At 39.4% G+C, this 18,853-nt stretch overlaps 1 protein-coding gene across 9 annotated transcripts in view; it reads left to right on the forward strand.

The window, feature by feature from the left end:
• MAST4 (microtubule associated serine/threonine kinase family member 4) overlaps positions 1 to 18,853 on the forward strand; it is a 589,801-nt gene that overhangs the window by 418,316 nt on the left and 152,632 nt on the right. The window contains exon 1 of one of the 9 annotated variants that reach the window (XM_017852854.1): positions 6,459 to 6,514. The exons of the other annotated variants lie outside the window; for them this stretch is intronic. Coding sequence (XP_017708343.1) covers positions 6,477 to 6,514 — 38 coding nt within the window. The 5' untranslated portion in view covers positions 6,459 to 6,476. Of the gene's footprint in view, positions 1 to 6,458; positions 6,515 to 18,853 lie in introns of those variants that run through there. 9 annotated transcript variants of the gene reach the window in all.

Genomic DNA, 18,853 nt, shown 5'->3' on the forward strand with positions numbered 1-18,853 from the left:
GTACTCACCCCTTTTACCCAAATCTCAATTAACTTCACATTTATTAAGCACCTAATTGTGTACCTGGGCACTGTGACCCAATTCTGAAAGCAATAGGCTTGCTGTCAATGAAGACAAGTAAATTAATCATTGCAAACCAGGATAATCCAGAAGTATTTACAAGGTACATATAAGCCATAGGAGTGGTCAGTGGGTAAGAGAGAATTTGGTCTTAGGGAGCCAGAAGAGACACCACATAGAAAAGGTTTTGAAAGATATTTTGGTGCTGACGAAAGTGAAGACCAGGGCCTTTCCGAGGGGCAGCAGAAATGGTGTGTACGAAGGCTTGGTGACCTTGGCAACACAGAGTCCCAGGAACTAGACATGGCTTAGTGTGACTGAAGCAGAGAGTTGGAAGGGGCAGTACTACACAGTGGTTAAGAGGGTCGTTCTGAAGCCCATTTACCTGGGTTAACATCTTGACTATATGAGATGAGATTGGTTATGTTAACTTTGGACTTAAGTTGCTCCATCTATAAAATAGGAATAAGTATTTATCTTATAGGATTGTTGTGAAGATTAAAATGCATTCATATGTGTAAAATATTTAATGAAATGACTGGCATATAAAAATTCTCAGTAAATTTTAGCTGTTAATGTTATTGCTGTCATTACAAATGAAGATGAGTAGTGGGTGATGAAGCTGTGGAGGAGAGCTGAGGTGCTTGGCATTTGAAGGAGTTTGGTTTTAATCCTGTGCTGGGGAGACATGTCTAGCCATACTAGGGTTTAGGTCTGGGACTGAGGGTGAGACCTGGAAGCCAGTTAATAAGTTCTTGGGGTAGTCCATTTAAAAGATTTTGCCGGGCTAGATAAAGAATGAAGTGAGATTGTGCCTTTGAGAGATATGAAGGATATGACTTTGAGAGAAGTCGGTGAGCCATTGGCTCTGAGGGAAGAAGAAATATTCCATGATGGCCCTGGGGTTTTTGACACTGGGAATCAGGGAGAGGGAGGAACCACCTGTACTTATGAGAGTGAGGCAGGGGAAAACACAAGAACCTATATTATACTTGTCCCTTTTGTCCCCTGAAGCTCAGTTATTCACATTTATTGAAGATCTTTTGTACACTGAACACCATGGGATATTTATTCCTTCATTCAGCCAATATCCCAACCCTGTATCCCATGCTGGTCAAGGGGCACAGTGATAAATGAGATAGACAGAGTGCTTAGGCCTCACCAAGAAACAAGTAGCTAACTAAGTCAATTGCCAAATTGTGGTCAGTGTTCCAATGGCTGTAAGCAAGAACTGAGATGAGAACATAACCCTGTGGGGTGGTGATGGGAGCTACTTCAGATGACATGGTCAGGGAAGGTCTTTCGAGAAGGTGATATTTAAGGGAGCCCTAAAGGATGAGAAAGAGCCATCATGGGAGGAGTTTGGGGACAGGCATCTGGGAACATCAAAGGCACTGAGACTGGGAAGAAAGAGCCCCCTGGGCAGGCAGCTGAGTACATAAATCCAGAGCACTCAGACAGGCTGTGCCAAAATAATAAACATGGGACTCACCATTAGGACCATCTGAGGCAAATAGATCGATTGTCAATACATGGAGACATTAAGAGGATACGCCCCGCCTTAAAGGTGTGGGGCAGAAATGCCAGCGAGGTACGGAAAAGAGGACTTAGTCGGAGAAAGTCCCCCTCAAGAGGAGGGACCAGGAGCGCGCCTGTCCTGGAAATCCCTGGAGGAAAATGGTCAACCACCCCCAGCACTCCACAGAGAGTTGAAGTGCAAAGGTGCTGTGCTTGTATCTGGCAACTGGAAACTCATGGATGCTTTGAGCATTGAACAGGCGGGCCTCCAGTGGATAGGGCGCTGTCAGTTAAACCCAGAAAAGGAGTGAAGCAAGGACTTGGAGAACCATGGTGGGCCTCCACTCTCTGTGGAGCTCTAAATACGAGCAGCAGCCCCAGCTATGATGGCCTTGCCTACTGCACATTCGCTGCGCTGGCCCTCAAGGCCCCCTCCCTGAATCATATCGGCCCTGTAACTCACTGTTGTCACTTGGTTGTCAGCTTCATTGCCCAAATTGGCAATGACAGTTTCCTTTTCACTCCCTCTGGAAGCTCGATTTTTCCCACAGCCTGTATTGACTGCTTCCCTTCTGACATGTTATGTTGGTAGTTTTGGTTGACGTAAAGCCCTTACCGGAGGTCTCTGCAGCTCTCACACACCACCTTTTGCTCTCCTCCTGAGCCCTGGTACTCCCAGCCCCTCCTTGCAGCGCCTGAGTCACAGGAGACTGAAGCTGGGCCCACTTGTTGCCCTCCTGCTCCTCTTCTCCACGCCTGACGCTGCCAGGCTCTGCCCCTCCTGAGTCCCTGCGCCCATCTTCCTCTCTACTCTTGCTGTTGGCCCAGGGCGTTTCATCAGTTGCCTTCCTTTCATCCTGCCTACTTTTCTTATGCTCTTGACTGCCTGTCTTCGGCAGGCAGGACAGTGCTTACAAACTCATGCAGGGGCTCGCCCTTCAGTCCTTCTCTCATTTCTAGTAGCTCTTCACGTTGCTAATATTCCATGACGCCGTCAGCAACCTGGGGCGGGCCCTTGCTCTTGACCCTCCCCCGCCCCAGCCTGGTCAGGGATACCCCTAGAGCAGAGGAGAAAGCCCAGAGCTTCCAACAGCTGAGTGGCTCCTGTTGAGAGCCTGGCTGTCCCAACTGTGGCAGCATTCTGCAGATTCTGGGCATCTAAGGCTTACCAGATACAAAGGATGGAAGCAGAAATATGCACAGTTCAAAAATGTTGCTTTTAGCTTCTAGTGTGAAACTTACAATAGGAGATCACAGACTGTTTTGCCCCTGTAATATGTCGGTCTTTTGTGAGACAAGGGGGAGGAAGGAAGCGAGGAAAGGAGTGAGAGAGAAGGGGAGAGAGAAATGTGTGAGAGTGTAAAAAGTAGATTTCAAAAGAAATTCATTAAAAATAAAACATGAGAATTACGGAGCATATGCTGCATGGCGAGACATGGACTATTCACTGCTATTGTGTGTGAGAGAGAGAGTGTTTCTGTGTGTGTGTTCTTCACTCAAGGCAGTGGTGGGAGTAGTATATTGATAAGTGCACAGTGATGGGTAGAACATTATATTCCTTAATGGTTTTGCTTGCTTCTCTTTACACATCTCTCCTGTTATCAGAAGCCCAAGTGCTGATACCTTTAAACAGGAATCATAAGCTTCAAGATAGAGACCATTTGCCTTCCGGGTTAAAGATTGACAGGTGTTAGGGTCAAGGAATCATTTGAGTTCCTGTATGGAGATGGCCCATAGAAGAGGAAGCTTGGAATAGAATTCAATCTGAATAATTTGGAAAAGTCCTCCTTCTGTTGGTTGAAATGGAAATAGCTGGTCTCTCACAGAGATGGAAACTTGAGGCCATGGACCCCAGCCTCACCCTCCATACACACCCATCTCTAGTGTGAGTAAGCATGCACAAAGCTATGTTAATCTGAGCTGTCTTCACTACCTGTAACTAGTCATTTGGGAGTGACATCATGGTAACTGAGTAATCCTTTTGAAACTTAAATAGTAGAGCCAAGATATTAAAATGGTCCTGGGGCTACCTGGATGAAAGTAGGTACAAAGTGTGCATTAAATTGTCTACTAAAAGTAAGAGTTAGTCTCTATCAGTAGGAACTTGGTTTTTGTGATAATGTAGCACATTTTGTAACTAGATACGTCTCAAAAGTTCATATATTTGTTAATACTTGTAGTTCTGGTACTCTCCTTATTTCCAGGCAGACAGAAGAAAAGAAAATGAAAAATTCCACTAGGAACTTGGTTGTAATTTCTGAAAATGTTGACCTTAAACCTTATTAATAGAATAAAAGGACCTGTGGGAATTTTAGCTACATGAATGTCTATTGGACATGCCTATTTGAGAAGGTAATTATATTGATATCACAAGTGACATATCATATGGTTTTATTTTAAAGAAAAAAGACCATAGCCGAGAATGTAGGCTTTGATCAGTACTTGAAGATAAAATAGGTTGGTAAGAAGAATAGGCAGTCATTAATGTATGTCTCTTATCTGAAGCACCCCGTTGCTTACTTTATTATAGAATCCTGGAAATTTTTACATTCTGCTTTGTGGTCCTACATTTATCAGTGACTGATTTTGTCAGAGTTTGGGGGCTCTTAGCAAACTGTAATTGCAGGCACTAGTATAAGCAAAATGCAGATCTTGACATCTGGTAGGCCAACCACCATTTTTATTCTGAAGTTCTTGAATAAGCTTTTAACTGTTCAAAGTAAGTACCAGCACCCTGTGCCCCTGGAAAGTTTCTAACCTGACATGGAAGTTCAAGTGGCAGTATCTTTTAGAGGTAGTATATTAGGTTCTAAGTGAATCACCTAGGTGGAGGGAATGAGAAACTGAAAATTGGTGAAATTTGCTGAGGTTTCCTAGAATTCAAAGGGGAAGAAAGCTAATGGATTTACTAGACCCATTTGGCCATATTAGTGTTTGTTGAAGCTATCAAACAAAACAAAAGCTGTAAAGAGGTATGCTTTATTCTATCTAATTTTAAATGTTACAGTGTATGTGTATGTCTCACACTTTACTGGGTTTCTTAAGAGTCATTATTAGAATATTATCTAGTCATTGACAAATTTCTCAGCTGTGAAATCTATAGAAAAACACTGAATCCATAGCTTATATAAAAATCACTTATGCCTCTGTTACATTAATGTCTTCTAAAATGCAATATGATGAATATATTTAAATTGGGAATTATAATAATTAAATGTTTTACTTTTGTAGATTTATGGAGGGGTTGAGGGAAAAAAATTATGTTTGACATGGGAAAAACTGCCAGCTGAATAAAGTACTCAAGGAAATATGGTAAATGAAGCCTTTGTTACTGTAAAACAATAGCCATTAAGTGGCTATTATGTAATGTTATTTCTTATGTCTGATTTGAGTGGCTTGTTGATCTTGGAACTTGAGATATAATTCCTGTAAAAATATTACTTTCACTTGGCTAATCTCAAGACTCTTGATACAAAAATCAAAGACTTTTCCAAATAGATTGCCTAGATCAGGAACTAAGCACTGGAGCTACTGAAGCTATGTCAGATTTTTTGTTGTTGTTCATGTAAGGACTGATTTTATCTACTTACTATTCCCTATCCTAGTACCCATCCAGATAAACACAAGTAATTTGCTAACCCAAAAGCTGGTTTATTGTAAAATTAACCTAGGCTTGTTCAACCACTGCAAAGGGCAGGCGTGTGGCAAAACAATTGATAGGCACATCAGCTGCCTTGGCAAGTTGAATGGATGATTGTAAGTTCGCATTTCCGTAGTGGGTCCCTAAGCAGAAGGATTTCTCATCTTTGATCTCAAATAGCCTTAGTGACCAGTGGAGCTAAACAGATGTGGGATAATTTGGGTGCTTTAGGTAATAGTTCTTGTTATGGATTCTGCAAAATAAGCCTCTAAGCTTATGAATCATAATTTCCTACATGTTTTAGGATTTGATGTCTGGGGTTATGTATTTGAACCATGGAATAAAAATTGCCATATTTTTACTGTGTGGCCTGTAAAGCTTACATGTAGCATTCTTTCTCAGTAGATGCCTTCTCTCCTGTGAAGTTCAGGCAAGTTAGCCTTTGAAATCAAGGATTTTTAAAGTGAAAAATCAATAGTGGTTTTGTTAACATTGGATCCCAGGCTTGAGATCGGAGACCTGCTCTCTTCAGTCCAGTTATTGGATCTTAGTGTTTTTAATGCTATTTTATCAGCATAGCCATGGCCAAAATGCCATTTTAGCAGGTAGACTTCATTTTTCTGCAACACTGTGATTGATTATATATTATTTGATGGCTTCTTATAGGGGAAGCTCTTTAATCAAGAGCAATCATGGCTTTTCTTACCTTTTGAGATTTAGCCTTACAATTAGTTCTACCTTCTCACATCAGATCTAGGGTGATTTGGGGGCCAAAAGGTACAGATACTGAACTGGTTAGATATTAATATGATACAACATTTTTATGCCATTTGTAGGATATAGAAACATTCCATGGAATGGGTCCCAGGTTGGAAATCCATGAGGGAAAAGGGTTCTGACTCTTGGCGCTGATAAACATATTCAGAAATGTTGTATTCCAGCCAGAGTAAATATATATGCCCTTTATACTTTTTTTCAGTTAGCAGAAGTTACTTCTAAACACTTATTTTGGCATTAAGGAAGCTCGTCATGACCTATTGTTCCAGAAAGATTATAGTCCTCGTTTTAAGCCAGTTCTTTAGTTCCCATGTAAGTGGCTTGCCCGGCCTGGAGCTGAAGAAACAACCCCTGCTTTTCAAACCTTCCATTCTTATATGTGTGCCCAGCAGGCAGTGGCTTGTAGCTGTTCCTTCAGCCACTTAACAGGTTTGATTTCAAAGCTTTTTAATAGAGAAACTAACATGTTTGGAGGGGATTCATGGCCCAACATTTATGGATTTTGTTGGGAAGTCTCAGGTGTGTATTTATCTTAAAGTATATGTTAAGGCCTATTAGATGAAATTAATTGTTTGTGCTTTGTTCTGTTTTGGTTTTGCCTTCTAGTCCTGGACTGAATTTCTTAAAATTATTTTAGGGATTGGATTGGGAGGGAGTAGTTCTGAGTCCCGAAGGCTATATACCTTCTCTTGCAGTTCCTTTTCTTTGGCTGCCTGGAAGCACTAAAGAGGAGTCAAGTGATTGTAAATTCGGCCAAAAGACAGAGAAACCAAGAGCTGGACGATTAAACTCTGAAACATGGGAAGTTAATTACATTTACAAACACTTGGAGGGGTTATTTATGAGTCATGCATCTCTCTGTGACCCTTTTACTGCTTTGGGAGCTTGTGGATGAGGCTGAATCACTCACTGAAACCTGATAACCTGATAACCTAGTTTGGCTAAGTTTGGCTTCTGAGAACAGGGTCTGAGGATTTATCACATCACCTCATTTTTTCATTTGTATGACAAATATTTATTGAGTTCCTTTTATGTGACCAGGGCTACGATTATCACCTGGGAAACGAAGATATGTATAGCATGATCCTTTTCTTCAAGTAGTTCAATCTAGTGGGCTTTAGACAGTAATACAGACAAAGAATTAGAGTGACTTGCAGTAACTGGTAGATCTACCAACATCAGCCGAGGAGGAGGGAGGGGGAGAATATCTATGGAGACAGTTTGATATAGTCTCATTTAATCCTCACAACAACTCCATGAAGGATATGTTATTATATTTATTATCCAGATGAAAAAATTGAGGACTAGAGAAATTACCTAACTGTCCCCAAATCTCACCAGTAGTAAGTAGTGAATTTGGATTAAAAACTTTACTATCTTATGGCCAAAAGAAATATAGCTCCAACAACATTCTAATTACTGAAAATAATATTTATAAAGCAAGATTTTAGTGCCTTTTTAATTTTATAGGACAGTACCCCCTTGGCAATTCAGAAGACATTTGTGGAATATAGAGCTCTGATAATTTTGATCTTTCGTTTAGAAAATGCTGCCCGCTGTCTGAGGGAAGCGAGTGAAAAACAGAAGTAGGTTTTACTTTGTTTTAAGATTGCCACCTGCTGATTCTCTTTCCTGTTAATGGAAATTGTAAATGTATTCTGCTGTAATTTCCTCATCTTAAAGTATCACAGTGTACGATGGTGTTTAAATGGGTTTGTGCTTTTAAATTGAAGCTTTACTTATGGTGTAGCTCTGCACAGCTGCTGTCTTCCAGGCCTTTGAATGAGTAACACCCCATGCACTCAGGCTTATTTTCCTGAGCTTTCCCTCTATGTTTTATAAAATCCTGCACATTCACATAAGTGTATATGTTATCCACACATTTCAAAATCCATGCCGATCTTGTAATAATGCATGTAGTTCATCCCTTAGAAAGGACAAAAATTCTTTCTGCTTATATGGATGGCAATACAATGGGTATGCCAGAAAATAACTGTTGGGAGATTTTAGAGATGAATTACTTATAGTCTTCTTTCCTTTTAAAAAATGTAACAATTTGTCTTGAAAGTGCTATTGCTAACTATTTTTAAGGAGGAGATGACTCAGTGGCACTCAAATACACCTTTTCCTTTGAGAAAATTACTGTGTTTAGAGAACGGAAAAGTAACTGCTTTGTAATATATAAAACAATTGCATAAGAATAGACTATAAATAATCTACAACACACAAAGGACACAAATATTGTGTCCAGAATTCTCTAAATCACACACACACACACACACACACACACACACACACACACACACGAACTTTACTGGCCATCTCTTAGCTTTTGATAATACAATGTTTTTGGGGAATAGCTGCCCCTACCTAAAGACGGAATGAAAGAAGTCTTCCCTCTAGGGACTTTGTTAAAGGTTAAAGAAAGTGTGTTTTATTACTACTAACCTAGACCCAAGACTTACTCAGATTTGTACTGACACAGGGCTTACCACTTGTATTTACTCCAGGCAACTAGGTGTTAGTTTTGTTTTGTTAAGATAGGTTTATTGAGATAACATTTACACACGGTAAAATCATCCTTTTTCAGGTATGTAGTTCAATAAATTTTAACAAATAAATTCATGTAGCTAACATGCAAGTAAAGGTGTAGAGTGTTTCTTTTTTTATTTTTTTTATTTTTATTTTTTTGAGACAGAGTCTCACCCTATCACCCAGACTGGAGTGCGGTGGTGTGATCTCAGCTCAGTGCAACTTCTGCCTCCTGGGTTCAAGCGGTTCTCCTGCCTCAGCTTCCCGTGTAGCTGGGATTACAGGTGTGCACCACTATGCCCAGTTAATTTTTGTGTTTTTAGTAGAGATGGAGTTTCTCCATGTTGGTCAGGCTGGTCTGGAACTGCTGCCCTCGTGATCCGCCCGTCTCAGCCTCCCAAAGTGCAGAGATTGCAGGTGTGAGCCACCGTACCCAGCCCAGTATTTCTATTACCTCAAAAAATGTTACATAGATTTAGCAGTTTGATGATGCTGATATACGACTAGACTAAGACATTTGTTTTGCTCTCCTTTCCTATTTTATAATTATATTTTGCATTTTATTAATATTTCACAATTTTTTCCTAATATCCTTTTTCTATTCCATCCAGGATACTATGGTACACTGTGTCATCCTCTTTAAAAATCATTTTTATTAGGAAATGACTAACACATAGTTAGATTACATGGTGATATTGTCAAGTGGAGTACCAGAAAAATGCATCAGAATGAAATACCTGAAAGATAAGCAAACTAAATTATGTGGTCCACTATTAATATGTAATAGCTCATTTGGACAGACAACAGTTGCTTATGCCTGTAATCCCAGCACTTTGAGAGGCAGAAGGGTCACTTGAGCCCTGGAGTTCAAGACCAGCCTGGGCAATATAGGGAGAGCATTGTCTCCATAAAAAATTTTAAACAGCCAGGCGCGGTGGCTCACGCCTGTAATCCTAGCACTTTGGGAGGTCGAGGTGGGCAGACATGAGGTAAGGAGATTGAGACCATCCTAGCTAACACGGTAAAACCCCGTCTCTACTAAAAATACAAAAAAAAAAAGAAACAAAATTAGCCGGGCATGGTAGCAGGCGCCTGTAGTCCCAGCTACTCAGGAGGCTGAGGCAGGAGAATGGCATGAACCCAGGAGGTGGAGCTTTCAGTGAGCCGAGATCGTGCCACTGCACTCCAGCCTGGGAGACACAGGGAGACTCCATCTCAAAAAAAAAAAAAATTTAAACATGCATACCTGTGGTCCCAGCTACTCCGGAGACTGAGGTTGAAGGATTGCTTGAGCCTGGGAGGTCGCAGCTGCAGTGAGCAATGATCGTGCCACTGCACTTCAGCCTGGGTGACAGAGCAAGACCTTGTCTCAAAAAAAAAAAAGTCCCTTTGATACTACATAGATGAAAAAACTTATAAGAAACCAGATAAACAGATACGACTAGCAGGAAATTGTTAAAAATAATTTGGGGATGTTTATTGGGGACGGAAACAGGGCCTTGACAGTGGAGGACTTGGAAGGTGTATAATTTAAGATATAGATTATGATTGTTGGAAAGTAAGCATGGAGATCAGAAGGAATCGTAGAGTTTTTCTATGCAGGTGAAGATGGAAGAAAATATGTATTTTATAAAAGATAAATTACAAGGACCTTATTTGCTTTGTAAAATAACTTATCAAGTCCTTCCACTATTTTTATTATATTTTAATTTTAATGAACCTTATATAACCTTTAAACTAAATTTTAAACTAATACATGCTCAAGACAAAAAATGGGGAAAATATATTTTTAAAAAATCACCCCAAATTCTAGTACTCAGATATAACCACTATTACAAACTTGGCAGAGTAATATTTTTCCTCTCTGCATATGTGCACACATGTTGCATGCATACCACAACGCAGATATTTTATTGTACCTCCTGGTTTATTATCTGCTGTTTTCCCTTAATGAGATTCTTTTAAATGCCCAACTTTGCAATGGTAAGATTTCTAGAAATTTTAAAAAATACCTATAGTATACAAGAAGACTGGGGCGGGTTGATGGTTAAGTCCTGGGGCATACTGGAAAGGAGTCCAGAGGCTGCTGTGCTAGTTAATGCGCGGCTGCACCCATTGTGGGCGTGTCCACAGCCAGCTTCCTGGTATGCAGTGGAGATGGACCCATTGACACTAGTGAAGGCACCCTGGATGGGCTCACATTTCAGGTCGTGTTTTTCTCCTACTGTATTCGGATCTCTCTTGAAATGCTTCCTTTAAAAATACTAATCCTAGCTCAGAAAGACTCCAATTACCATCTCCCCACAGGCTTAAATGTTAAACCTCAAGATCTAAACTTTATCCCTTATGTATGTGAGCAGGCTTGCCAGATGGCAGGCCAATTAATATATTTTTGCAAGGTGTAGAAATGTTTTTTCTCCATAGGGGAACAATGAATCCATCTGCTCCTCATCTTCCTTTCCCCTCTGTCTTTTGGGGAAAATCATATTTAATTTTCAGACATAAGTTATGCAACTTTGTAAGTGATAGTTTCTGCTTTTTAAGGGAAATAGTTTTAATAATTGAAACTTTTTTTTAACTCTAAAGATGTGAAGAACGCTGTCATGGACTAAAATATATGGACATCTAAGTTCTATCCAGGGAATTACTGTTTTTGAAAGTTGGGTATATAGAGTCATATGTTGAAAATCTGATTCATGGAGATATAATCTGGAATAGACTTTCAGAAATGTCTAGTTGAACCCCCTCATGGTGAGGTAGGAAACTAATGTTTAGGTAACAAAATTTCAAGCTGGTAAACAACAGAGATGGTCTGGGAATCTTGTCTTCAGGTTCCAAAGTAGGACAACCGTGGTGAAAATAGAATCTTTAATCTCTTGAGGTGAAAACCTAGTTAAGATTCAACTAGGAGAAGTATGCTCGTATTTATGCCTATTCTCCCTTGAGTTTCAGGCACTGAACTGTACATATCACCTCTACAGTGTCTTTTTGCCCTCAAGTGGCAATTCAGATCAGCAGGTAATTAACTGTATGCCTTGCCTCCCAGTTCTGTTGAAAGTTCTGAAGGACAATTGCCACATCCTCTTTTAAAGTACTTATAGATGGTGTACTACCTGGTCATGGAATGAATGAATTACTGAATATATAGATACCAATGAGGTTGTTTTACAAAATTCTCTCAGAGAGTGTTGGAATTCTAGGAGCATGACCACATTATAGCCTTCCCACAATCTGCCACATTATCATACAGAATTTGGTTTCTTTTCCCTTTGGTATGAAGGAATTTACCACTGACTATTCCAGAAGCTTCTCTTAGAAAGATTGCTTCACCTGCTTACCATCATGTTTGATGTCCTCCATATTTTGGTATAGATGGGCTTACATCAGTTACTGTTAAACAAGAAGGAAGTCTTTAGACTTGGCATTATTTATTTTATTCAAGTTGACACCTTTTCCTCTGTATTCTTGCTAAGAGGCCCTTCTCATATAGTAGAAAGGGTTTAGACTTTGGATTTGGACAGACAGTTGGAATCCTGAGTTAGACTGTGACCTTGGCAGGCCATCTCATGTATGATACTTGGTTTCCGCATCTTTCAGTATGGAAAAGAATCAGCAAGCCTTTTTTGTACCATAAGTAAAATGGATTGTGAAGCACTTAGAGCAGGTGTAGACAGACTACAGCCTACAGGCCCAATCTGGCCACTGCCTGGTTTTGTGTACTGACCTTTGTTAGAACACAGCTACACTGATTCCCATGGGATGGTCTGTGGCTCTTTGTGCTACAATGACAGAATCGAGTAGTTGCCACAGAAACTCTGGTCTGCAATTATCTGGCCCTTGACAGAAAGACTTTGCTAGCCTCTTACCTAGGACAATCCCTGGCAAATATAGAGACTCAATAAATTATAATTTTACTCTTTTTCTATTGGTTGTTTCAAGTTCAGTCTTTAGCCACTTTTTCAAGAAAGTGAGTTCAGGCATGACCTTCTCTGGTAACCCTTCTACAGCCCCACCCCACTTCTGGAGTATAGCCAAGGCCTTGAGCCGTGGTACAGGACAGAACATGTTGAAAGAGGTATCTTCATGGCCCCCAAACCCTGATATGTATCATGTCCTGACTTGAATTGAATGTTGTGCATGTTACAGAAATAGAATTTTCTCTTATCCAAGTGTAAATACAGGCATGCTGTATAGATTGCAACATATCCCGATTTAGCTTAGATTATTTCTTACTATATATTGCAAGGTGAGTCCAGTCTATGCTTCTTCAAAAACTTATAAACAAATTTGAAAATACACTAAAAAAAATCATTACAAATTACAAATACCATATTTAGCAAGAGACCTTCTGAAATCTTAAACCAGGAATTTCTGAAGCAACTCTGAGCCATTTGAACAAAAAAGTTCTCAAAGGAGCAATAAGATTTTTTGGTGTGTTTATTTTGCTTTGTTTTTTAAGCAAAGTGAATTCACAGTTTCTTAGCAGTTTTGATTAGGGACACCCTGGTGTCTGATAGAAGACTAAGACTGAGAATAGACTGTGGTAGAATGTGCCAGGTGAGGACTTACTGATTGATTACCACACTCTAACTCCCACACACAGTGGAGAGAAAGATGAGAACTTTTGAGAGCTGCTAAAGGCAGTTATGTTTGCTTGATATTTTTTATTTTAAAAAATGTACTGAGGAGTCATTTTTCAGGATACTAAAATGATTTATTTGTTCAGTATTTTAACATTTCCTTGTGTCTTAAAAAATACTGAAGAAATTGTAAGAGCATTACCCAAAATTTTGTAAAGTTCTCCTTGATTCTGTCTGTCCCCTACTTCCTGCATATTTTAATATTTCCTTTGCTTTCACACAGTCCTCAGTTAGCATTCATTCCAACATGTTGTAATTCTGTATATACTTATCTGAATTCCAAGCTGACTGCGAGTGTCTTAAGGCACAGACTTTAGGCCAGCATAGTGCCTGGCACATAATAGACACTTAATAAAGGTTTATTGAATGAAAGCACCACACAGTGAGCATATTTGTGCGTATAGCGTTTTCTATCTTTTGGACTATGTCCTTAGGATAATTTCCCAGAATAGAGATTGTTATGCCAAAGTGACGTGAACACGTTTATGAATTTTAATACATCATGCCAAGTAGCTTTTTGTCTACTTGAGGTGCCTTCCAAGTTTGTGACTCTCATATTGCATGGTACATTATTGCTAGAATGTCAGTCTGGTGTTCCATATTTTTCTCTACCAAAAAAAAAGATGACAGTAGGGTACATTATTGCCAAATTCAAGTTTGGAATGAACATTGCATATACTTTAGGACGAAGAGCTTCTAAGGAATAAAATTCCCTCATGTGGAACTTGGGAAACAGGGAGGCAGGCAGCAGTGGCAAGGTACTGGATAAAAGATACTGTTATGGAGCAAAGAACTTCTGGAGTTTCATTACTACTACGAACCTTTGCTGAATTGCCATCAGAATTTCAAGGAAACAATTGAATATTTTTGTTTACTTTTCCCCTTTAACACATTTAATGTTCAAATATGGAACATCACTAAATGCAAATTGCTGTTAATGCATATTCTAAGTTCTGCTTTTAACAAAGTCTGAAACTGTTTGTGTAATGTATAATACATTTCCATCTTCAGTAGATCTGATTTGTGTGTGTGAAATAAGATGGAGCCTCCATGCTGTGACCTTGAGCAACAGTAGCTTTTTTTTTGAGTTTGATATTTCCCCTCCCATATGCCTAGAATATGGCAGGCCCATAAATTACCAATGATAAATAGCCATATCTACCTTTTGGTGCAAGCATGTAATTGATGAACACACAGAATCACCCAAGTGATACTTTGTAAGATGGCATGTAAAGTTTGTGGGGTCTAAGCTAAATAGAGCAAGAACAATGTTCTATTAGAAATATCCTGTGGAGATTGATGATTCTAATGAATAGGAAGGTTCAACAGATATTCTAAATAACTGTGATTTATGATTACTCTAAGTTACATATTCCATTGTATATATATTATCGTCCAGCTTAGCTTCAACCCACATTAAGCCATGACTTCAGTTTCTGGGGAGACAGTGACATAAAGGAATGAGAAAAAGTTCTTACATTGTAGGTCTAGCTTTCAGATAATATCCCTCATCTTTTCTAGCAATCTAGAGTCTGTGGGCCTTGACCTACTTAGACATTTTTAGGAGAATCTTTGAGAAGCCAAAAATTACATGGTAGCACGTGATCATACATTGGTCATTCCAAGCCGTAGCAGCTGAAAAGGACTCTATGAACAATGATGTCACTGTTTCCAGAGCCCATTGCTTCAAGACCTTAAAGATACACCTAGGTGGCTTGCGGAGAATCAAAGTGAGAAAGTCTTTCTGTGGGTCCTGTGTCCTATCATTTAAACAGTGCCAAATGAATCTTCATTATGTGGATCGGAGTGAACATGCTGGAGGACTAAGAACAGATCCTCCTAACCCAATGGCTTTAACTCTTTTAAGATGGGTACTTTTATTCTGAGTTATTTGCAAACTTATGGGTGGAGGGCAGGATGGTGGAGTAATTATGACATGATATTTTGAGTGTTTGAAAGACTGGCAAATGTAGGATAAATATGCCTCCTTAGCTTATTCGTATTCTGCACTCAGTATTTTTTAAATTTTTGTCCAATTATTGCTGCATCTCTTCTCCATTCTGTTCATGTCTTTTATTTTTTAGAATAGAAAAAAATGTTTAATTGTGTGCGCATACAATTTACCATCTTGGCCATTTTTACGTGTACACGTTAGTAGTGTTAAGTACATTTACAGTGCTGTGCAACCACAGAATTCCTTTCATCCTGCAAACCAAACTCTACTCATTAAAGAGCAACTCCCCATTCCCCCTCCCCCAACCCCTGACAACCCCCATTCTAACTTTCTGTCTCTGTGAATTTGACTACTCTAGGTACCTCATTTAACTGGAGTCATGTAGTATTTGTCTTTTTGTGGCTTGCTTATTTCACTTAGCACAATGTCCTCAAGGTTCACCCATGTTGTAGAATGTGTTGGAATTTTCTTCCTTGTTTCAGGCTGAACAGTATTTCATTGTGTATATACATATCTATATATATACACACACATATAGATAGCTATATATGTACACACACGATATATATCTATATATACACACACATACATAATCGTACAAGCATATATATGGAGGGTATACTGTTGTGCTCAAAATGTGGGGTGTATATATATATATCTATATATATACACACATTCAAAAGACTTTTGAATCTCTTTTCTAGAAAGGATTGTGTTATCTTCATCCGAAATAATGTTTACGTACTATTTGCAGTCATTGAGGATAATCCTCTTTGATGGGCCAAATAGGTAAACTGATTTTCTGTTTCTTAGATGTTTGAGCTTTAACACTTAATATCTCAACTTGCTTTTGAATACCTTGAACGAAGAAACTGATAGGTCCACACGTACTGATGATGATGAAAGATTGTCAGACGGAAAGGGATGATGCTTGTGAGAACCCAGTGCCTCATTCAGTGCCTAGAACATGCTTCCATTTTATGTTCGTTCTTTTGGGGATCCTGTGTGTTTTTTTATTTTTAGCTAAGGTCATCTGGAATGAAACAGTGTAATGAGATGAGCCCTGAAGTGTGACTCCAGAGATCTTGTTTTATATAACTGTGTACTCCACGAATATGTACAATTATTATTTGTCTATTGAAAATAAGAATTTAAAAAGGGATCTTGTTTCTATTCATGTTTCTGCCACTAACTAGTTGTGTGACATTGGCAAGACATTGTAGATTCACTATTCTTACCTGGTTTTTTTTGTTTGTTTGTTTTAGTTACAGATTCCATTGGCAGTATAGTAAAACCTATGGATGTAATTTCAGAATAATATTTTTAAATGTATAACATAAAATATGTAATATTATAAAGGAAACCAATTATAATGAAATAGTCACGAACACATTAAAATATTTGTGATATATGTGGTTCTTTATTAGCACATAAGATGCCAAGATCTAGAGACATGTCTAGTAACAACCGTAACTTTGAAGTGATAATGAATACAAATAATTTTTTTTTTTTTTTTTTTTTTTTTGAGACAGGGTTTTGCTCTGTCACCCAGGCTGGAGTGCAGTGGCATGATCTCGGCTACCTGCAACCTCTGATTCCTGGGTTCCAGCGATTCTCCTGCCTCAGCCTCCCGAGTAGCTGGGACTACAGGCGCCTGCCACCATGCCCGGTTAATTTTTGTATTTTTAATAGAGACGGGGTTTCACCATGTTGGCCAGGATCGTTTCGATCTCCTGACCTCAAGTGATCCACCCACCTCTGCTTCGCAAAGTGCTGGGATTACAGGTGTGAGCCACCGCGCCCAGCCATAATTTTTTAATGTATCTGCAACAACTGTTAATGTGATATGGAAAAATACGTGGCTAATACTGTGATGACTGATGCATAAATGAAGGCAATGTTACATTTCAGTTTCTGGTTAGTGGAAATAATAAATTTTTTGAACAACCCAAGTTCATGGACACAGTGAGTTCTTTTCATAGACATCTTAGAAGTCCACAGACTCCAGGTCAGAAGTTCTCTGGTGTCTCCGGTGGCTTAAACCCTAGTAGTGGAGTGAAAAGCTGACCCAGGTGGCCTCTGGAGTTTGCCATGAAACTTGATTATCAGGGACCTGGCATAACTGAGGGGATATTATACCAAAAAAGTAACCTTTGATTTACCTGGTCAGCACTCCAGTCAGAAAAGTGCTGGCTTTCATCAGTTACATTTACCTAGCATGTAGCTAGGAAAGCCCAGGAGTATATTAAAACAAAGAAGAACTATATGAAAGGAGTAGAGTAATTATCACCAGGATCATTTGCCTCTGGAGGGCCCCAAGGCCAGGACCTGCGGAAAGGTGACTGTGTCCCCTGCACTTCGTGTAGTACTTTAAAGGAGCCTGTATTTCTCAGCATCTCACCATTCCTTTGTCATAACTGCATGCTTTTCCCTAATTAAATGTGGCCATGAATGTATAAAGATTGTGTACTGCACCTACCTACTTGTCAGGCTTGAATTGGTATTGCTCAGCTGGAAGTAAAATCTTTGAAATACAAAAAAGCTAAGGAAAAATAATGATAAAGCTCTTCTCATCTGTTAGTCTTAAAGCAGTTTTGTTTTCTAGAGTTTGTAAGTGTTTTAATGATCAAGGTCTAAGTATGTAATGAATAAGAGAAGTGGTGAGCAAAATTTATCCTAACCTTTTCAGAGGAGTGAAGACATTTCTTCTCATTACCTACATACCTACCACCTTCGATGCTACATTTTAGAGGGGAAAGAAATATTTTAAGAGGCAAAGCCTCAAATGCTTTTAAATGCCATGCCACTTGCCTACTACAACAGCACCTCACAATAGTTTCTAATGGAGAGGAGCATTCTTTTTGGCTTTACAGTTGCTGCATTAATGCCTCTGTGTTAATCCGGGTACAGACTCACAGCCTGATAGAATGGGGAGTAGAGCAGAGTACAGAGACTGATTTGTCTATCTGCTTGTGAAATATAATTCATGCAACCATCAGCAGAATGCTTTGTAAACATGGAATTATTTTCAGGTTATGAGATCCTCTACTAAATTAGATCGGAAGCTTGAAGCATAGACTGTAAGCAATTTTTCCTCCTTTAGTTGCTGCTATGGATCAATACATTTTATTGACTCTTCTAGGGTTTGCATACAATTTTCTATCATGGTCATTTATGCTAATCAGCATGAGACAGAATAATTGTAAATCATAGCCCCTTAGGCATACTTCTGGAATATTTGAGACCACAGAATTCTGTTTTAAAGAGAAGGAAAAAACAATTCATCATTTTTTAATGACTCATGGAGGCTGATACAGATGTGGAGGGCAAAGACTCCCTCCTTATCTTTGGGCCTCACCTTATATTAATGTTTTAATTCTTAATGCAGATGAGAAAGAAACTCTTTGAAAATAAATCAGGTTTAAATTAGCCACTTAGGCCGGGCGCGGTGGCTCACGCCTGTAATCCCAGTGCTTTGGGAGGTCGAGGAGGGTGGATCATGAGGTCAGGCTATCGAGACCATCCTGGCTAACACAGTGAAACCCCATCTCTACTAAAAATACAAAAAAAAAAAAAATTAGCTGGGCGTAGTGGTAGGCGCCTGTTGTCCCAGCTACTTGGGAGGCTGAGGCAGGAGAATGGCATGAACCCGGGAGGCAGAGCTTGCAGTGAGCGGAGATCATGCCACTACACTCCAGCCTGGGCAATAGAGCGAGACTCCATCTCAAAAAA

Source organism: Rhinopithecus bieti, unplaced genomic scaffold (genome assembly GCF_001698545.2).
Source record: "Rhinopithecus bieti isolate Rb0 unplaced genomic scaffold, ASM169854v2 scaffold_34958, whole genome shotgun sequence".
Taxonomy (NCBI): Eukaryota; Metazoa; Chordata; class Mammalia; order Primates; family Cercopithecidae; genus Rhinopithecus; species Rhinopithecus bieti.